A 20516-nucleotide genomic window follows, 5' to 3' on the forward strand; every position below is an offset into this window, starting at 1 on the left:
CAATAAAACGGCAATTTCATACTTTAACCCCTAATATATATATATATGCCGATACGGCCTCTCCCACATCGTACCAGCCAATCGGAGCCCCTGAACTATTTACGTAATTCTACACATATTGCTCTGACCGGCCAGACGCGTACGGCCGTCCGAAACACTTAAGTTTTCCATATTGTCTCGGATCTGATCGGATTGTTTGAAATGCCGTCGTTGTTTTCGATTTCCATAACACCAGGTTTAGGTTTAGCTACTTACTTTGGGATGATAGCAACGTATGTGATGATGTCTAATTGCACTGTATAAATAAGTATTTATTACACACTGCTACAGGAAGTATTTACTCCATCATTCGTCTTTACGACTCTATTCAATTGCAAATATTTCATTACGTATCAAACCATGCTAAGTTTCAACTATCTTCCAGGTTTCTATTACAATGTCTTGAAGATCTAGACCGCAGTTTGCGGAAGCTAAATTCGCGATTATTTGTGGTGCGCGGTCAACCCGCTGACGCTCTACCCAAGCTGTTTCGCGAATGGGGCACCACGGCTCTCACTTTCGAAGAGGACCCTGAACCATATGGACGTGTACGGGACTACAATATTACAACCAAGTGCCGAGAAGTTGGCATCACTGTCATCTCGAAAGTTTCGCACACGCTTTACAAATTGGACACGTAAGGAACATGTTGCTACTTATTTATAAAATATTTCAGTCTTCCCTGGTAATAGACGACTGTAGATGCCATTTTCATTGCATTAAAAAAAATAGAACATCGTGTTTTCTTTTTGTGCTAAATATTTTATCATTATACTTTTACAACTTGAGAATGTGTAAATAGATTAGATAGAGTGATTTGCATCAATATTTGACGTCTAGTTGATGACTTTATCATCTCCGTCTGCCGTGATCAAGGGACTTGAAAGGGCCCAAAACGTTTGTTTGTTTGAAAAAAAAAACAGAAAACAAATATACCCGATTTAGATTCCAAAAAAATAGTTTCATTTCCTATAGTTTGTCTTTTTTGAAGACTGAGTAAAATAACATTCGCAGGGTTACCAGTTATCATACAGTTTTAAATAGTCATGTAGTTGTTGTCGATAATTTTAGCGATAGATTGTGAAAGAAGGTAAAATTTTGCCAAAATGCCTAAATAGTGAATGTTACGACGTTCTAATGCTTACTAATTACGTTATTGCCTTCTTTATTCTTATTTTGACAGCGGGCCTACTAGCATCGATATAAATTTGTTACTCATACACATTTTAATAAAAATAATAAATAATAAATAAATAACGCACACACTCAACATAGCCCCGCACTAGGGAAACCCTGTGTCGCGGGTGCCATGGACACACACATAGACAATCACAAATTACATCCAAACTCACGAGATAAATAATTGTAGGCCATACAACTATTTCTCCCGGCCCGGGAATCGAACCTGGGACCTCTGCGTGGCAGTCCGGCATGGTATCCGTTCGGCTACAGAGGCAGTTAAAATAGTTAGAATAGTTAGATTTGTTTATCTATAACGAATTAAAATGAAAATCATTAAAATATGTCTCCTCTTTATATTTTAAATAGACAGTTCTAAATGTAGTGTATGAATGAACCTTTTTGGAATGAACAAAAAAGAAATGAACCTGTGCCCAGCAGTTGTACGAATAATGGCAAGATGATGATTCTATTGAAACAAGTTCGACTATTTATTGCATAAGCATAACCAACTTTCAGTCGATACAATATTTATCGACTGCAATCACCAGCTGCTTTCAAACGGGCAACACTATCTCTATCTCTCCACACTCGCAAAGGTCACTGTCTATAATTTTAAACTTGGCTAAGTGGGCCGGAAAACACACATGCCCCAGTCTCATGCGCATCAGTACCTTGTGGCCAACTTTCCAAATTTCATTTTGGAAAACCTATGCTTAGTAGGAATAGAGGGTTGTAGACTCGCGTAAAACGATCCCTTCGTGCGGCTGCTAACACTCCAAAATTCCTGCCAGGAATTCCTGAGATAAATCGCAGGCAGTGCACCCAAATCATGACAGTTATTAGTAAAAAATGCTACATCACCGCAAAGAATCGCATCACCCGCCAGTTGGTCTGCGCGTTCATTGCCCGGGATGCCGCAATGACTCGGCACCCAAGCAAACACTACAGAATAACCTTTTATTGTACACTGATAAACTAAATTTGTAGAAGTAATACAATGGGGCAAATCAGTTTAGCAATAAACGGAAACTTGGACAATGATTGCAATGCGCTCATAGAGTCAGAAAATATTATACAGTTGTACTCAACTGTCCTTTATACGATCATTCCTTTTTGTTCCATGTCCTCATCTCCATCGGATTCCCTCTTCCTACTACTGTAAAGCTTACTTTGTCATCTAATAGTCCTATTATCTATAAATGTTTCGCTTCGTTTATAACTTTCAATTGTATCAAATTATAAATATATAGCTATATATTACGGTTGTCATAAAATTCTTATGTTTATGTATTCCTATTTAACCTTAATCGCACTTCCGTGATCCTTTCTTCCAAATTATTTTCCCTTTCCATTTTTAAGTTATAAATAAATAAGTTTCCCCATTTTGCAGTGGTACAAACGCAACCCGCGAACTGCCAGAAACAAAACAAAAAAAGACAGACTATATGTTTATTTATATTAAATTACTTACATAAAGTGGTAAATAATTTACGTTTATTTGATTAAGGGCTTTGGGCGCGTTCTCATTATGTTGTAACGTTTTATTTATTGTTGGACGACTGTTGCGTCTAGCCTCTTCCAATAACACGACTATCTTCGTGACTGTGTCGTGGACGTGTATTTTATCGTTGAACGACTGTCGTGTCTAGCTGTTCCCACTAGATCGCGACGACAATTCATCTGTTCACGGCAGCCGCCTTGGCGTTTGCACAACATAATCGTTTGAAGCGCGATTATCTGTCGTCATATTTTTATCGTGAAGTTTTATTTATTCGTCAGACGACATTCGTTCCAGCTCTTCCCATTGTCACGACAGTCTGTCGTCGTAACGACAAAAAAGTAGTGAACGACAGTTAGTCGTGTTGATGTATGTGTGAACAATTTCATTTAAATATACAAGTCACGACACTTTAAACTGCACGACTGTCTGTCGTCATGACATAATGGGAACGCGCCCTAACCCCAATAAACACTTTCAGAATAATAGACCTAAACGGTGGTAAGGCGCCTCTGACATACCACCAGTTCCAAGCGCTTATCGCGAGCATGCCTCCGCCGCCGCCGGCGGAAGACACAATCAGCGCACAGTCGCTTAACGGCGCCTCCACTCCCATCTCTGATGACCACGATGAACGATTCGGCGTCCCTACTCTTGAAGAACTAGGTTGGTAAACTATAACACCACTAATTATGTAACACCACTAAATAAATTTGGTGAAATTACAGGCACATGGGACTTGTCAACTTATATGTCTCGGTGACGGGCGCAATGGCATTCTCCTCAGATCTTTTCGATTTCTAGCTCTGAGTGGCACTGAATATGTTATGGACAGGCATGTAGCTTACCACCAGGCGCACGACTTGTTCGTCACTTGATATTATTATAAAAAAAACAAATTCGATTCAATCTCCCTTCAATAAATTATTACAAAATAGTAGTAAGTCCATTTACATACCTTGACTCTAAATCCTTGTGCAGTAATATTTTTTTCTAGAATTGAAAACTAACTAATTTGAGCAGGGATAAGTACAGTGATTTATAGTTATTATTATTGATACAAAGACAGAACAACGCCAAGAAAAACCCCTTCGATCTGAATGAACTTAAACCAGCGTCTGTTACCAGACCGAGGCCACCCCTCTTACCAACAGAGCTACAAACTATGACAGCGGATCTTACGAATTTCTCTGTGCTTGTTGGAGTTTTTTGCATTGGGTTTAAACAGCTTATTGCCGTCAGCGATACCTGTGAAAACTTGTTTCTTTACTTAGCTAAAAAGTACCTTTACAGCTACCAGAAGCTGACGTGAGATGTCGCTACATTAATTGCAATATTTATTTAGCGGAGAGTTTGTGTGTGAATAAAATAGAAATAACACGCTCTACACTCCGGATGGAATTTCAACTTTATTCCTCAATAACAACGGCCCAAAATGTTGAATTGAAATCATGTTTCAGGATTCGAGGTAGAGGGGCTCAAGCCACCAGTATGGATAGGTGGCGAGACCGAAGCGTTGGTGCGGTTGGAGAGGCACCTTGAGAGGAAAGCGTGGGTGGCCTCTTTCGGCAGACCAAAGATGACTCCACAGTCGCTATTAGCAAGTCAAACTGGCTTGTCGCCCTACCTAAGGTTAGCACTTCTCTAAACACTCGAATACAGTAGCAGTAGAGCTCCTTCTGAAAGAGTTCGGCCAGAGAAATACTGCCACCTTACTTATTTCTGCCGCCAAGCAATATATTTTTTTAATTAGTTCACAAAACTGGATACAATTCAGATATAAACTACAAGTATTTCATTTATATAGTGTCACAATATTAACGTATCTTACTTGATGTGAACACGCCATGCAAAACAGGCCAAAATAACTGTATAAGTATCAAAATATTATATAAGTGACAGTAACTCTAAATTTCAAGTATTTTAAGAAAACCCAACAAAGTCAGTCGTGTAGTTAACATAATAGACACTTTCTAATTGAGTTCCTGACTCAGACAATAGAACCAGAGAAAATATCGAAATCAAAACGGATAACATTGTAAGAAGAACACATGCGATACAGTGGACAGTGTTGACCGAGGTTAGTTCTACAAAAAGGGAGCGAAAATGTTTTACATTTTTGCAGGCGACTGCCAGGACGGGGAACGGAGAAACGTAAACGGTGCAGGTTGTCAGGTGCAGCTATAATACCATGAATAATTTTGAATAAAAACATTACATCATGAGCTTTACGGCGCTTTTGCAATGAGAACATGTTAAAGTGAGAGAGACGTGACTCGTATGAGAACAGCTGTTTACATTTAAAATTATCGTATGTTAAATGATAAGAGGAAACTTTTTTGAATACTTCCAATTCTATTTGAATGAACCTGGTAACTTGGGTTCCAGACAGTAGAGCAATGTTCTAAAATGCGAATTAAACTGTTATAAATTAAAATAGATACAGTTGGCTTGTTAAAAATTTTCATTTGTCTTGATGCAACGCCGGTTAGCCGAGAAGCTTTGCCAATGATTGAGTTAATAAGCTTATTAAAACTTAGTGTAGCGTCTATGACGACACCCAGGTCTCGAGTACTGCTGACCTCTGTTAAGGGTGCATTGTCTATAAAATAAGTCACAGCTAAAGGCCTCCGGCGCCTGGTGAACTTAATGTGGTAGCATTTATTAGTATTGAGGACCATATAGTTATCGCGACACCACTGATGGACTCTGTTAAGATCATCCTGAAGTAATTGCGCATCCACAAGCGAATTAACAGCTCTGTATAGCTTCAGTTCATCAACGTACATTTTAAATTTGGAAGTTGATGAGAAAGCGATATTAATGTGCGAACATAAGAAAAAATAAGAGTCCTATGTGAGAACCTTGGGGTACACCGGATGGCAATAATGCCAATTCCGACTAACTGTGATCTATTACGCAGATAAGACTCACACTATCTTAGCAACGATCCATGAATACCCATCTGTTCCAACTTGTACAGGAGAATATCATGGTGCATGAGTTCAAACGCCTGTTTAAAGTCTGTGTATATTGAATGTACCTCACCATCTCTATCCAAAACATCTGATAAATCAGATACATACTCTACTAGATTTGTGGAAGTTGATTTTTGGGGCAAGAACCCATGCTGGTTGGTGTTGATTAAGTGCCTGATATGCGAATAAGTTTTATTTTGTATCAGCGATTCTAAGATTTTACCAGCCGTTGATAGTATAGATATTGGTCTGTAGTTGGCAATGTCCTCCGAGCAACCTGATTTATGAATAGGAGTGATATGTGCAATTTTCCATTTGGATGGGAAAATACCAAGCTGCAATGACTTATTGTAAATCATACTAAGTGGTTTATACAAGACTTCGGCACAGTTTTTAAGGAAGTGTGGCGGAATCAGATCGTGTCCACATCCCTTGTTACAATCAAGACATTTACGACACCTAAGCACCTCGTCCTCAGTAACGACAACGTCGCTAAGAGGATAACTGTGCCGATACGCATTGATCGTGAACTTACTCAGAATGATTAGCTGATTACAAGTACTGTAAATGGATTGAAAGTGTTTCAAAAAAAGATTGCATATGCTTTGACTACCCGTGACAGAGGAATTACCCAAAACCATTTCATGAGGTATGGTGGACACATTAGATTTACGGCCTTTAAAAAATTTTCAGAAATTTCGGATTTAGCTTCAGATGATTAACGCCTTATTTTTAAATGTTTTGTAACAATCTCTTATCATATTATCACACCTCCTTCTCAGCATGCTGAAAGTGACCTAGTCCAAAGGGTTGTTATATTTTTTTAATTCACTTTGGTATTTCGCTTTTTCCTGTAATGCTTTAATCAATGGTCTAGAGTCCCATACAGGGTATCTACTGTCACGAGTATAGCTGGATGGAGTGTGCTTGTGATTACTTGAAGGATTACGTTGTAGAACTTATCAACCATTTCATCGACATCCGATCCAGAGGTATGCAACTCAGACCAATCTACACTAATGAGCACGTTACGTATGGTATTGTAGTCATATGCCAGAAAGTTCAAGTATAATGATCGTTTAGGTTTTATATTTTTTGTGGGCGATGTCATTCGCTAACCTATAAGTAAAGGGGGATGAAAAGGATCAACAGGCACAAGGGGCTGATCGGCCTCGTTTACAATAATACTATTAGGCCCGTTAGACAACACAAGGTCCTAGATCCTATTTCCAATATTGTGTACCGGGTTACATTGAAAAAGGTTATTGTAAGCCAACGAATCAATAAATATGTTATTAATAAGTAATGTGAACATTATTGCGTTTCGCTTTTGAAGGGTAGCTGGTGAAATTACAGGCACATGGGACTTGTCAACTTATGTCTTAAGGTGACGGGCGCAATATCCTCAGAGCTTTATGATTTACAGCTTTGAGTAGCACTGCAACTGCTATGGACAGGCGTGTCACATGACTTGTTCGTTCTGTCACTTGCTACCACAAAAAAAAACCTCTAGCCTTTTGACCGCCATAGACGCTTTAGAGCATGGGTTCCCAAACTTTTTGGATCACCACCCAAAAAATTGCCCACTTAGGCAAGATAAAAACCCACTACCAAAAATCATTGACAACACGTATTTTTATATTAACTTAACACAAAAAATTACAAGGAATAAAAATATATTGTATACTTTATAAATAATTCAGGATTATTTTCAAACCTCCTGGACAACATCAATATCCCCAATTGCTTCCGAGGCCCCTACCGCCTTCCTAGGACTCTTCAACGCCCACTGGGGGACGGTAGGGACCACTTTGGGAAACTATGATTTAGAGTGTCAATGAAACCATGTGTTATTTGTATAGTCTAGTTAAGTATGGATTCATAGTTGCATTTTATGTTCAGTTACTTTTTCTTGAACTTGGGAGATATGAATTAATACAAGGTTTAAAATCCATAACATGTCACATCACTAGCCTTGGCATCTAGGAAACAAAACTAGTTTTTGTCAGTGGCGGTCAAAAGACTAGGTACTTAATTAATTCATAGATAAACTTCTCAATACTTATCTATTTTGTCTTTTAGGAAATGAAACTATTTTTCCAGATTTTTTTATATTTATATTTATTTATATTTATTTTAGGACAACCAACAAGACATGAATTAAATATAACAAAGTTGAAATATTGATACAGAGACTTATACTAAATTCTGCCTCAATTAAAGGTCGCCACGGCCTGCAATTTAAATCGCGTATATTTGTTTTTTCCAAATAAACCAACGTATCGGGTCCTTTAAAGGTTCACCGTGACCATGGGACCTGTTAAGAGCCCGAAACGTTGGTTTGTTTGAAAAAACAAATATACGCGATTCAAATCCGGAAAAATAGTTTCATTTCCTGTGTAACAATCGCGGAAACCTAAGAACTCGATATTTTGTCTTTTGTTTATAATTGTTTTGTTTTTGAAGTTACTATCGTCGTTAGTACCTATTTGTAATTTTCTAGGTCAATCCATTTTAATGGTGAGGCGTCCACATAATTCGATTTTCACCGGCTTGCCTAAAATTTTCCACGTATTTCAAATACTACATTTTGTGCTAAATTTTATGTGTAGAAGTAAGTTAATCGGTGAAATGAAGTATACTAGTACCTTGTGTGCTAATAAATTGTGTTTAAGTGTCTGCAAGGCACCACTTTTTCTTAAGTGACGTGCTTTTTGTTTTGCTCTGGCTTTACTAACTACAATTTTTACGCCTCGCCACTGATCCATTTACTCCTTAGAACTATAACCATGCCTGATGTTGCTACGAAACATTTGGTAATGTCCGTTTTAGAAAGTGTTGTTGATTGTAGCTTTGTCTCAGGTTCGGGTGCTTGTCAACAAGACTCTTCTATTACCAATTGACGGAATTGTACAAGAGGATAAAACGCGTTAGGCCACCCCTATCGCTACACGGACAAATTCTTTGGAGGGAGTTTTTCTATTGCGCAGCCACGAGGAATCCGAACTTTGACCGAATGGAAGGTAATCCCATTTGTGTCCAAATTCCCTGGGAGAAGAACTCTGAAGCTTTAGCCAAGTGGGCTAATGTAAGTGATTAATGTTTATTATTATAAACTTACTTGTTTGCTTACTCTAACCACGTAATATGGTGCTTATGTAAAATTACATTATGGTATTCTCATTTTAGCTTTCGCTGCACTATTTTGATTTCTGTATGTGACTGTGAATCACTCATCTTTTAAATCTCTCTCTATTTCAATAAGATTTGTGGTAGCCTGACGGTTCGATTTACTGCCTCTCAAGCAGAGGATCGTGTATTGCACTGAGATTTTCGGAATTTGCGTGCGAAATTCAATGTGAAATTTATCATGAGCTTTTTCTAGTGAAAGAAAACTTCGTTAGGAAACCTGCACACATCGACAAAGCAATTTAATGATTTTTCGCATTTATATCGCGTGGTAACTGAATCCCAAACCCTCTCATTGTGACAGGAGGCCTGTGGCAGTGGGACTATAAAGGCTAACTATTATCTTATTATTTCCTTTGTTACAATTGGACGTAGTTAAACAAAAAGGACCCAATGCACATCCAGTCACTTTCGAATTATGGCAGTTTGAAGTTTAAAAGTGTTTTTCACTCTTGTTTTATTTTCAAAACTTATAATGTCATGTAACTCCAGAGATATTTATTTATGTTTATGTGTTGGATTCTTTTGCTGATCTAAGATAAAAAGGCTTACTTTAGACACCGTTTTGATAGATTTTATGGATTGGACCCTTTTTGCTTAACTACGTCCAATTTAGGTTTGAACTGTGTACAAGGGTCTGTACAGACATATCTGGAGATGACAAAATAACTGTATTTGAAATGAATGTGACATATTGACAGTAGAAAATAGCATCGACAGTGGGAAGCATTTTGCACAAGCTGATCGACTCTGGGGATCTACTTTCGATCTCCGTGCGACATCCGTCCGAAACTATTACTGCCAAATAAGCAATACTTGACCAAAAGAAAAGACGCGTGATGCGAATGAAGCTTCATACATGATACATGTCTTTTAATTTTGTCGAATATTACTTATTTGGAGTCGGACGGAGATCGAGAGTAGACCCCCTGATATTGGCTTGTGAATGTCCGTGTTCACAAAACTTGTTTACCACATCGTTGTCAGAGTTAATACTAGTGTCTTGCAGGGTCAAACTGGTTTCCCCTGGATAGATGCGATAATGATCCAACTGAGAGATGAAGGTTGGATCCACCACCTTGCGCGGCATGCCGTAGCCTGTTTTCTCACAAGAGGTGACCTCTGGATCTCATGGGAAGAAGGAATGAAGGCAAGCTTATTTCTAATTTGTCGAGTGTTCGTGTTCACGCACGTTCTTAGGTATGCTGTGTTATTTGCAATTAATTCTCTAGTTCGTTTTTAATCTATTTTACAGAAAAAATAAACAAATAAGTCTCTCCCTCTCACCCGACCATAGTGATAGCCAGATGTATTGCCTGCTGAACTATAAAATTTAATGAATCGATTTGTTTAATTGAATCAGCTGGAATAACAGACTTTTTGCGATTTCGCTGTTGATTACTACCAAAAAATATGTGATTCGATACTGAGTGATGATATTTTCAAACATAGTATTAGTCCATGTTGTATTTTATACTACTAACAGTAGTTTGTCTTACATGACCTATAAAAGTAAATTTAGAATTTACAAATCTTAATTTTAAATACAGCCTTCAAATCCTTACGCAATCGATTGTGATTGAAATATTCGATTTACTAATCGATTACAAGAACTTTAATTGAATGAAACGAAGATTTTTTTCGTACAGCACTATGCAACAATATACAATCCATACTTCTACATTTCAAAAATAATTTCACTTTTGGACTAACATTTTCCAAATACGATTTTAAGTTGTTGTGCAAATGAAAATTGTTGGAAAAAGTGATGAGATATCAAGTCGGACTCTTCAAAATATACGCGAAAGTGGTACTTATTCCATTTATTGAATGATTGTTTTAGAATTTTTACCAAATCGGTTTACTTTACTGTAAAATGGATTGAAACAGGCTATATTTATTTTACGTAGTTTAAAGGAATATTGGGATTGTCTATAGAGTTGTAATTCTCAGTATCAATAACAGTCAAATTGGGTAACTTTGAACATTTTCGTCAGATTTTTACAGATAATGTATTGGTTGAAATAGGTTTTATAGATTAATAAGTGTTCTTCCATATCCAAATTTATAATAATAATAAGAACAAATAATAACGCACACACTCAACATAGACTCGCACTAGGGAAACACTATGTCGCGGGTGCCATGGACACCACAAATTACACCCGAACTCACGAGATTAATAAATGTAGGCCATACAAATATTTCTCCCGACCTGGGAATCGAACCTGGACCCATACGTGGCAGGCCGGCATGGTAATCATTCGGCCACGGAGGCAGCATAATTTACTTAGGAGTCGATACAACCTGAAATGGCTTTGGTTGATTCCACATAACAGTGAAAGTGTTGATTCAATTACTTTGGAAAAAGTATATAGTAAAGTTGAGTGTGTACCAGTGTATATCTTCAATTTTACTAATGAGTATTAGTGTATACGGTGTGAAAACACGATTCCTACAAATTTTCACGATAGAAAAAACACAAACTTAACTCTAAATTTTACAAGAAATCCGCTGTTCTTTAGGTATTATAACTTTACATAGCAATGTTTTTTTTTAATATCAACTGAACTAAAGAGTACATGAATAGTATACGATATACATTTTTAAAATAGCCTTAATTTCGTTTGTAAAAAAATTACTTCTGAAATAAAGCCAGTGTCCCTGCCGTTAGACCCTCGCAATGGAACCGATTCAGTACGTGAAAAGTTTGAATACGAGCCGAGGTAGTTTTTTTACGCTTAATAAAAATGACGAGTTAAGAAAAAACTGAGAAAATTGCAGCTTAAGGGCCCGTTAAAAGTTACCCGGACTTTTGGGTATCTTTATACCGAGTACCAACAATTTAACTGTCTTGGCTAAGATCCAAATTCCCTAATTTGCCATCCTTAGAGGTGGAACATTTTCTTCAAATTTGAATGGGACCACTACAGAAAAGGGGGTACTTCCAACAAAAAAGTCATTGAAATCGGTTCACGAATGTCGGAGTAATCGCGTAACATACACACTTTTTTGAAGTCAAACTAAATTAACTTGTTTTAGCGATCAATTTTCAATTCACTTGAACATACCAATAACCAATCAGCCGCTATCAACAACTTGCACAAAAATAATCTGAAGCACAAACACTTTTCTCTTGTAGCAACACCGCCAACGGAAAATGGCGCGTAACTTTCAAAACTTCTTTAACAACTGTCAATGTTATGTCACATTTGAGATCTAGAATATTTGGTTTTTCCCTTTCATGTATTTATTACATTGATCTTATAAGATCATTGTTTTCTGTCCTGGCTTTTCGCGGTTAACGTTTCAGCCAATTATAAGGTTTCATTGATGTGTTATCAATCAATGTATTTGAATCATTGACCTACCAACAAACGGACGTCGGGTCTAATACAAAAACCACGAAAAAATGTCCGAAGTTAACCTATACAAAACAAACGTAGTGACATGTAACGAAATATAAAAAATTAAAACATTTAATTAAAATTGTAACGTCATTGCAGTAGTGCCTAATTTTGCTTGCAACAATTTAAGGACCCAAAAGCACAATATTCAGCTTGTACTGGAAATTTAACAAATGCACCATATTTAGCTTCGACTGAAAATTACTTGAATACAAGAGTAATGGAGTAAGTAGCCTTTGTCGTAAATATTAATTAATTTTTATATATATTATTATGTCAAATTTTGTACAAACTCACTTAGAGAAATAATGAAGAGTTGGGCAGATACATACACATATTACTGTAAATGTGGAAATAAGCGTGTACTATAAGAAATGTACCGATATTCCAGCTAAACGTAAACTTAAATATCCGTAATTCCGAAAATCGATTTATAATAAAACAGTTACGCTTTCGAGTAATTTTGATACTTTTCTTAAAGAAAAAATTAGCTTTTGTCTCTATTTTCGTCTTTTGTATCTAAAAAAATACGTTTGAGCATGTGAAAATTCGAGCTAACGCTATTTCGGGCAAATGTATTTTCTGACTTCTGATAGGTAATCCCAAGCCGTAAAGCGAGTACAACAATATTTTGTTAGTTATTGCTAACGTTAATAAAAAATCATTTTAAAAATAAAATTAAAATCAGTGACTCTATAGTTTCTTTGTTCTAAATTCAATCGCTTGTGGTTCTTTATTATTGAAAATGACCAAGAAGTTTTAAGCTTCTAGAAATTGACGTAATGGGTCTCTTTCTAACTTTTGCGTATGCAATGTGTCGAAAAAGGACAGTTAGCTATTTGATTATTTTGTGTGCTTTTGTAATTTATATTTACGATTCATTTATATATAAATTAAATGCTATAAAACAGTACAAAATAACACTTTTAAATGAGAACTATGATAACACAATATATTTGTTTAATGAAATATGATACAAAATTCTGTATTTACACTTTATTGCAGTAATTTTTAGAAGTTATTATTGGTACTGCATGATTGACAACCGCGCTGACAGTCGAACAAACGAAGACTGTTGCGCGATTGACGCTCTGTATGCGATTTTAACGCCCTATAGGTGCGGACTCTTTTTAGCGGGACCCCGACGACCGATTTATTGGTAGGTCAATGATTTGAATACAAGCTTTTAGAGAAAAAAAAAAGGAATTTTCAAACCAGTTTTATAAGTTACAAGGAAATTCTTAGTTACCCAAGTTGACGGAACCTACAATATTTTTGTTTTTGTTTCACAGCAAGATCATTTAAGTTAACGGAAAACAGTATCCTGATTGGTACTTCCTGACTTGGTATTATTAGTTTTTGATTGGCTTATAGGTGTTCGATGAGCTACTGCTCGATGCTGATTGGTCAGTAAATGCAGGCATGTGGATGTGGCTCTCGTGCTCTTCCTTCTTCCAACAGTTCTTCCACTGCTACTGTCCTGTTCGCTTCGGAAGGAAGACTGACCCGAATGGCGATTTCATAAGGTACATTGTAAAATTGGCTTGCAAGTTAACATTGAATATAACTCAAATATAATTGAGGAAAACTACAAGATAATACAAAATACAGAATTTGTAGTGTTAGCATTATATAATCCATAAGCATTCCTATTGTTAACTTAAATAATATAATGTGAGAAATCATATTGAACATTCGAAGCGATTACGCAACAAATGACAAATTTACAGTGACAACAATGAGCATTTCTATAATTTTAGCATTACAACTAACAACAGAGCTTTTGAATCAAATGATATTGCTTCAATCAACTTCAAACCTTCTCTGTTTTCACATTTGACCATCAAAAGATCTAATTTTTAATGCTAAAAAAATATTAAAATATTTTTGACATACGAGGGCGTCGTTTGTTACACCGTCCACAATGTCGAATACTCGTAAGCTTTGTAATGCTTGTTTCAGTGTATCTATCACTTGAATATTTGGGTCGAATGCTTATTATAAGTTAATGTTCTTAGCGGGGATGACCCAAAAATAATTGGGTGTTGTTGTCGTTATGGCACCTAATTAAAACCCGAAAAAATTACTTTTGATTTATTACACGTATTCACAATCATAATATATTACACTTACAGCAACACTTATATTCACATCTGCACATGCACTTTCGTATCCAATAGGTTATTTTGATGCACTATTAATACGTTATTGCATTTAATATTTTAATGAACAATTTCACTCCTAGTCGTTTGTTATATTATTGCTTACAAATAACTTCTGCATTTAGTCCCTCTCGTCAGTTGCAACCAAAAACCAGTACCTTAGGTCCAATTTACATTACGGTGTAACGGAATGGAACGGAAGCGTCAATTTCGCCTCGTTGCCCGAGAAGGCGCGCGCGGTTGCTAGAATGTTCAAGCACTTGTGAGCTTGCTCGCGACTGCGCCTTAAGGCTGGAGTATTTCGTCGATGTTTGACGTGACACTGCGGCTGCCTTCGCGCCACTTCCCGCGTTTTCGCCACGACGGCAGTTGCGGAATTCTTGAGAATGCGTGAGCGCGAGATGCGCGACGAGATTTTTGGCTTGTATCTAATTTGTACGTTACAAAATTGACCATAAAGTTCATTACGTTATGTATGTACAATATCATTACAAAAATTCGCTTCCATTCCGTTCCGCCGCAATATAAGTATAGTCGTAGGGAACATAGGCATATGCTGAGTCAGCGTTTGTGTTTAATCTATAGTTATAGGTGTTGTGTCAACTGTACCAACTTAAATAGTATGATCCACAAGTTATCTAAAATGAGAGTACATAGATAATCGTTTTTTAGGAAATACATACCAGCACTAAGAAACATGCCAACGCGGTACATCCATGAGCCGTGGGTAGCACCAGAATCCGTGCAGCAGTCAGCACGCTGTCTCATCGGTAGCGACTATCCTGTACCAATGGTGGACCACGCGAAGGCCTCACAGGTTAACATCGAGCGCATCAAGCAGGTCTATGCGCAACTCGCCAAATATAAACCGCAAGGTGACTCTTGATACTAATTATACGGCTTTAAGATTATTTAACAACATTGAGTATATAACCAGAAATAGAGACGAATTAAGGGCCATCCATCCCTGGCAACTCATCAGGCAAATAGGCCTTATATCACTTTTAAATATCAACTCTCGTTTGTGCTGAAATCACAAATTACAAAGCTGAAATAGTACAACGCCAACAACTGACCTGTGTGTGCGTCTCCGTATATTCCAAAAATATATGTATTTATTGTAATAAACATAATAAACATCTTTAACAAAGGTGGGCTGTTCCATTCGGTAGTGTGGGAAAAACAGCAAAACGTCTAATTATAAAACAAACAGACCATCACATTTCATCGGTAATTAAATATTAAATTATGTAATTTTTCAATTTTCGTCCGTTATAGCAAAGCTCAAGTTAAACTTTCGATTGAAGTGAAACAATCGACGATGACGACGATCGTAATGACATGACAGAATAGTTTTCAAAGAAATTAAATGACATTTGTCTCTATTTCTGGTTATATACTCAACGCTTAACTGTATAGTCTATCTTTTTTGAAGACGGAGTAAAATGACAATTCATTGCGCAAAAGTGTTGGCCGCTTGCGAGCAGTTGGTGATTGCAATCGATAAATCGACTCCTTCTACGTAAAGTATCGTATGTCGAAATTGCCAAGTTTACAGGGGAGCGTTAAGATTTGAATTTACTGAAATGAGTATAACACGTGACTTTAGCATAGAAATGCTACATTAAATTGTAAAATGATAAAATAAATTATTGTTGTTGTTCATCTAACCAATATTTAGGATTTTATAATACTGCACAAAAATAAAATTGAGAAATAAAGTCACGTGTTATGTTCATAAATCGACACCTCCAAGGAACACTACGCCAACTTTATTGTTTGAACTGTTCTGTTTTTATTTTGTTTTGTTTCTTTATTTTGTTTGACACAAAAGTCGTTTTTTTGTTTTTTTTCGATTTTTGTTTATTTATTTTTGTCACAAAATTCGGGGAGCATAATATCAGTAAATAAATATGGCTGTTTACAAACATAACCGAAATTGACCAAAAAATAAAGTTGGTGTAGTGTTCCTTGGAGGTTTTGAAATATTTTATCACGCTTATGGAATAAATATCCAAACTTAAAGTTCATTGAATTGTCCAATTTTTGTAAGTTCATACATACATACACTGTATTCAGAACTATTTTATAAAAAATACAAAGGGGAGACATATTTTATAGTTTTTCATTTTAATTCAATATATTCTTGCTATTCTTGTTAAAATGTATATGAACAAAAATTGATCTCGATATAGTAGGCCATAATATAAGAATAAAGAAGGCAATAACGCATTTAGTAATCATTAGAATGTCGTAACATTCACAATTCAGTCATTTTTGGCAAACTTTTATCTTCTTTCATAATATATCTATAAAACTATCGACAACAACTACATAACAATTTAAAATTTTATGAAAACTGGCAACTCTACAACTGTAATTTTACTCCGTTTTCAAAAAAGATACTATAGATGGCTTCGGTACAATTGGTTTACTTTCCCGATCGGTCCTTTCACTATTCGTCTACTTTCCCGATCAGTGCACTTGTTTTTCCCGATTCGGTACAATTGGTCTACTTTCCCGATCGGTGCTTTCCCATTTCGTCTACTTTCCTGTTTGGTCTATTTTCCCGTTTGGTCTACTTTCCCGATAGGTCTATTTTAATAATGCGCCTACTCAGATAATCTCAGTACAGAGTACTAAAAAACCGCCCTCAAAAGTTTAAAATCGGTTACCGGAAAGTGCGTGAAACCGGATTCACTCCCTAGTTTGTCACCCTTAGAGGTTGAATATTTTCTTTAAATTTAAATGGGATCATTACTGAGGTACCGTCTTTCCAACAAAAAAGAATCATTAAAATCTGTTCACAAATAACCGGAGTTATAGCGTAACATATATAAAAAAATACAGTCGAATTGAGAACTTCCTCCTTTTTTTGAAGTCGGTTAAAAACTAACTGTTTACTTGATTTTGTTTTTTCAAATCGTGTTTAACGTAAAGCGGCCATCATTATCAAAAATATGAACAATGTATGTACTCCATGACAATCTGTAATTGCGCATTTACAAATACCTTTGAAAATTTATAAAACGGATTTTTTTTGGACAAGTGGACCGATCGAAAAAGTAGACCGATTTGGAAAGTAGACGATATGGTAAATGGACAAATTGGGAAAGTAGACAAATCGTGAAAGTGGACCGATCGGGCAAGTAGACGAATCGGGAAAGTGGACCATTTGGACAAGTGGACCGATCGGGAAAGTAGACGAATAGTGAAAGTGACCCGATCGGGAAAGTAGACCGATTATACCGGAGGGCTATAGATAGCATTTCTAATAATCAATGGTCGAAGAAAGGTGTTCCAATTCTATAACATACTGCATTTTTACATGGCACCAATAGAAATATTTTAAAATCCAACTTCGATTTCCTAGGTGAGTAGTTTTGTCCTACGATGCAGTAAAACCATAATAGATTTTAAGTGTTTCGTGGTTATTCAAAATGATAAAACCATTTCCGGAAATCCCGAATTCGAAAAAAGTAATTAATGAATATTTGGTGGATTTAACAACCTATGTCACTCCTTGTAGCTTTATCTATACATGTATCAATAGATTTGGAACACCTTTCTCCGACCATTGCCAATAATACATCATTATCATAGTATAATGAGAGCAAGTAAGGCAACTCCCACCTGTTCGGCGAGTATACGCTTCGCTTGGAATGTAATTTTTTTACACACCGAGCGACCGCTTCAATTCTGTAAATTAACCGCACGTATGACGACTCGAGCTATGCAACGCGAGATTATGCAGATGTGTGCGTCTGTGGACACGGTGGCAAACGTGCACACATACAAGCCACACTTGCTACGTTTGTATGGAGTTACCGTACTTGTCTTATTATATTATGTCATTATACTATAGAAATCCTGGTATCTTGGTTTTTGCTGATATGATCCTTTTGCAATTAAATAAAAATGTCTTACTTTAATACAACTAATGTAACGGTGTCCAGTATATATGTTTCCGCGTTTACTACTTAGTGTTTTTTTTTTCAACCACCAACGTTTGGGGCCCTTTAAAGTCTAGGCTTACTGAGAAAGAAAAGTCACCAGTCATTTATGTGTACTATTAATGCAAGCCACCCTATTTTTCACTACAGTTGCAATTAATAACTTGAAACGTTTGGTTCGATTGAAATCACAAATCTAATATAACGATAGCTTGATGTTATATTGTCCTATTGTGTCATTAAATATTCTGAAGTTTATTTGAATAGTTCTAATTAAATTTCCAGGTTCATTGAATCCACAACCCATTCTGCGACCAAATGTTGTACAGTCGTCTCCGAGTCCTACATCAATTATCGCCAGTATTAATCAGTCCAATTACTTATGCAGTCAGGCTTCCGACTCACAGTCAACCTCCAACTCGCAAATCATTCCAAATAAAGACGACGTGTTCCAACATCCTGGAAAAACTAATACAGCTGGCTTGGACAAACAAATACCATTCAAACAAGTTTACATCATACAGAAAACAAAAGACTTGAACACAGTTACAGAAAACATTACTGAAAATCAGCCATCACAACCAAGTTACACTATTATGAACGGACTATCAGATGTTTCGTACAAAACGCGACAAAATATCGAAAATCAACCAAATGATAAGCAGGAAAATTACGACTTAAAGAATTTAGCTATAAATAGTAATGTCCCTAAATATTCAAATATACAAATACATCAGCAGTTGACTAAAACTGAAATACTTTCTAGTCAACTTGGAAAAGATGACAATTTCCAAGAAAACAAGGTGAATTTTTTTATGCCCGCCACACCTGAGAATATTATGCGGATTTCAAACTTATCACATGTATTTGTAAATGATCAGTTGTGCCAAGATTACAGTAGGAAGGGTGATCTGGAATGTGGAGAGGAGAAGGTAGACACTAAACACCTCACCATGACCTTGCCAGATAGGCCATTTACAAATGATACTGATAACAAGGAACCATAAACTTAGTGTTGATATGAGAGTAAAGATGATAATTGGGGTTAGTTAAGTTATTGTTGTAAGATTATTGTTGTTAGTAAATGTTTGTGGACATAAGATTGTTTTCAATATTTTTCCCTTTATTCTAAGTAAAATAAAATTCTATTATATTTTGATCCTGAAAATACCTATAATTATTTTAAGCTAATTATTGAGAGATGCTACAGTTTCCATGTGCTGTTTAAGGGCTTTCTTTGCTTTTCTTGATTTCTCTGAGGGTTTTTTCTGCTCTTTTTTCTTGCCATGAGTTAGTTCATTTCTTATTGTATTTAAGATGGACATCTGGAAAACATTTGTAAACAAACAAATAGATTCTTTTATTTTATCCAGTGATGCAACTTCTAAATATACTTACAGTTTCAGGTATGTGCACATATCTGATATTACGAGCTTGTACAAATAGTTGTTGAAAGTGGTATTCATCACCTCGAGGATTACAGAAAACAGCATTTGTGAATGACATATTCATATACCTAGAAAAATATGTATATACGTAAACAAAGTGAACCATTTTAATAATATAGGGTGTTGATTGTGTTTGCATGTTGTATAATTGTGGCAAAAACAAAATTCAGTATTTACAGGTTATTGAGATGACCATTTTCCCGATTGATGATTGGATGTTATGTACTTTTAAGGGATCTTATATAGCCTCATGTAGGATACTGTGCCAACCCTATAAAATATAATCAGGTTCTGCTTTAGGCCCAATTTATATAGCTGTGCAACGAAATTGTCTGTAGGATAATTTATGTCAATTACGTAAGATGCTAAGTAGATGACGAGCCATAAAACGGGTCGCACGTTTTCCCGAGAGGTCGCGCGTTATTTTCTGGAATTTTGTCGGCGGTGGCGTCTCGTGAATCCGCGGAAGTGGCGCACAAGGAGGTCCACTGTGGCGTCAAGAATATACGAAACAAGTATAAGAGGTTAAATCTTTGCAATTATTTCATATTTGCGAAAATTAACACCACAAAAGTCCTATAACCCAATGTATTTTCCTTTTTCCGTTTTCTTCTGCTTCACAAACGTCCAAGACCACTATCCTTGTCATGTACGTACAGA

The 20516-nt window shown here is 36.3% G+C and overlaps 2 protein-coding genes across 5 annotated transcripts in view; one reads left to right on the forward strand and one right to left on the reverse strand.

The window, feature by feature from the left end:
- Positions 1-19456, forward strand: part of LOC113233309 (cryptochrome-1-like) — a 36961-nt gene extending 17505 nt beyond the window's left edge. For all 3 annotated transcript variants that reach the window (XM_026468396.1, XM_026468398.1, XM_026468397.1), the window contains exons 3-10: positions 425-676; positions 3201-3385; positions 4180-4351; positions 8560-8785; positions 9896-10036; positions 13668-13819; positions 15128-15330; positions 18694-19456. In XM_026468396.1, coding sequence (XP_026324181.1) covers positions 425-676; positions 3201-3385; positions 4180-4351; positions 8560-8785; positions 9896-10036; positions 13668-13819; positions 15128-15330; positions 18694-19415 — 2053 coding nt within the window. In that variant the 3' untranslated portion in view covers positions 19416-19456. The remainder of the gene's footprint in view (positions 1-424; positions 677-3200; positions 3386-4179; positions 4352-8559; positions 8786-9895; positions 10037-13667; positions 13820-15127; positions 15331-18693) is intronic.
- LOC113233310 (U7 snRNA-associated Sm-like protein LSm10) overlaps positions 19315-20516 on the reverse strand; it is a 2822-nt gene continuing 1620 nt past the window's right edge. For both annotated transcript variants that reach the window (XM_026468400.1, XM_026468399.1), the window contains exons 3-4: positions 19807-19924; positions 19315-19733 (exon numbers count right to left, since the gene is read on the reverse strand). In XM_026468400.1, coding sequence (XP_026324185.1) covers positions 19596-19733; positions 19807-19924 — 256 coding nt within the window. In that variant the 3' untranslated portion in view covers positions 19315-19595. The remainder of the gene's footprint in view (positions 19734-19806; positions 19925-20516) is intronic.

Source organism: Hyposmocoma kahamanoa, unplaced genomic scaffold, assembly GCF_003589595.1.
Source record: "Hyposmocoma kahamanoa isolate Upper Pololo Valley unplaced genomic scaffold, ASM358959v1 78, whole genome shotgun sequence".
Classification (NCBI taxonomy): domain Eukaryota; kingdom Metazoa; phylum Arthropoda; class Insecta; order Lepidoptera; family Cosmopterigidae; genus Hyposmocoma; species Hyposmocoma kahamanoa.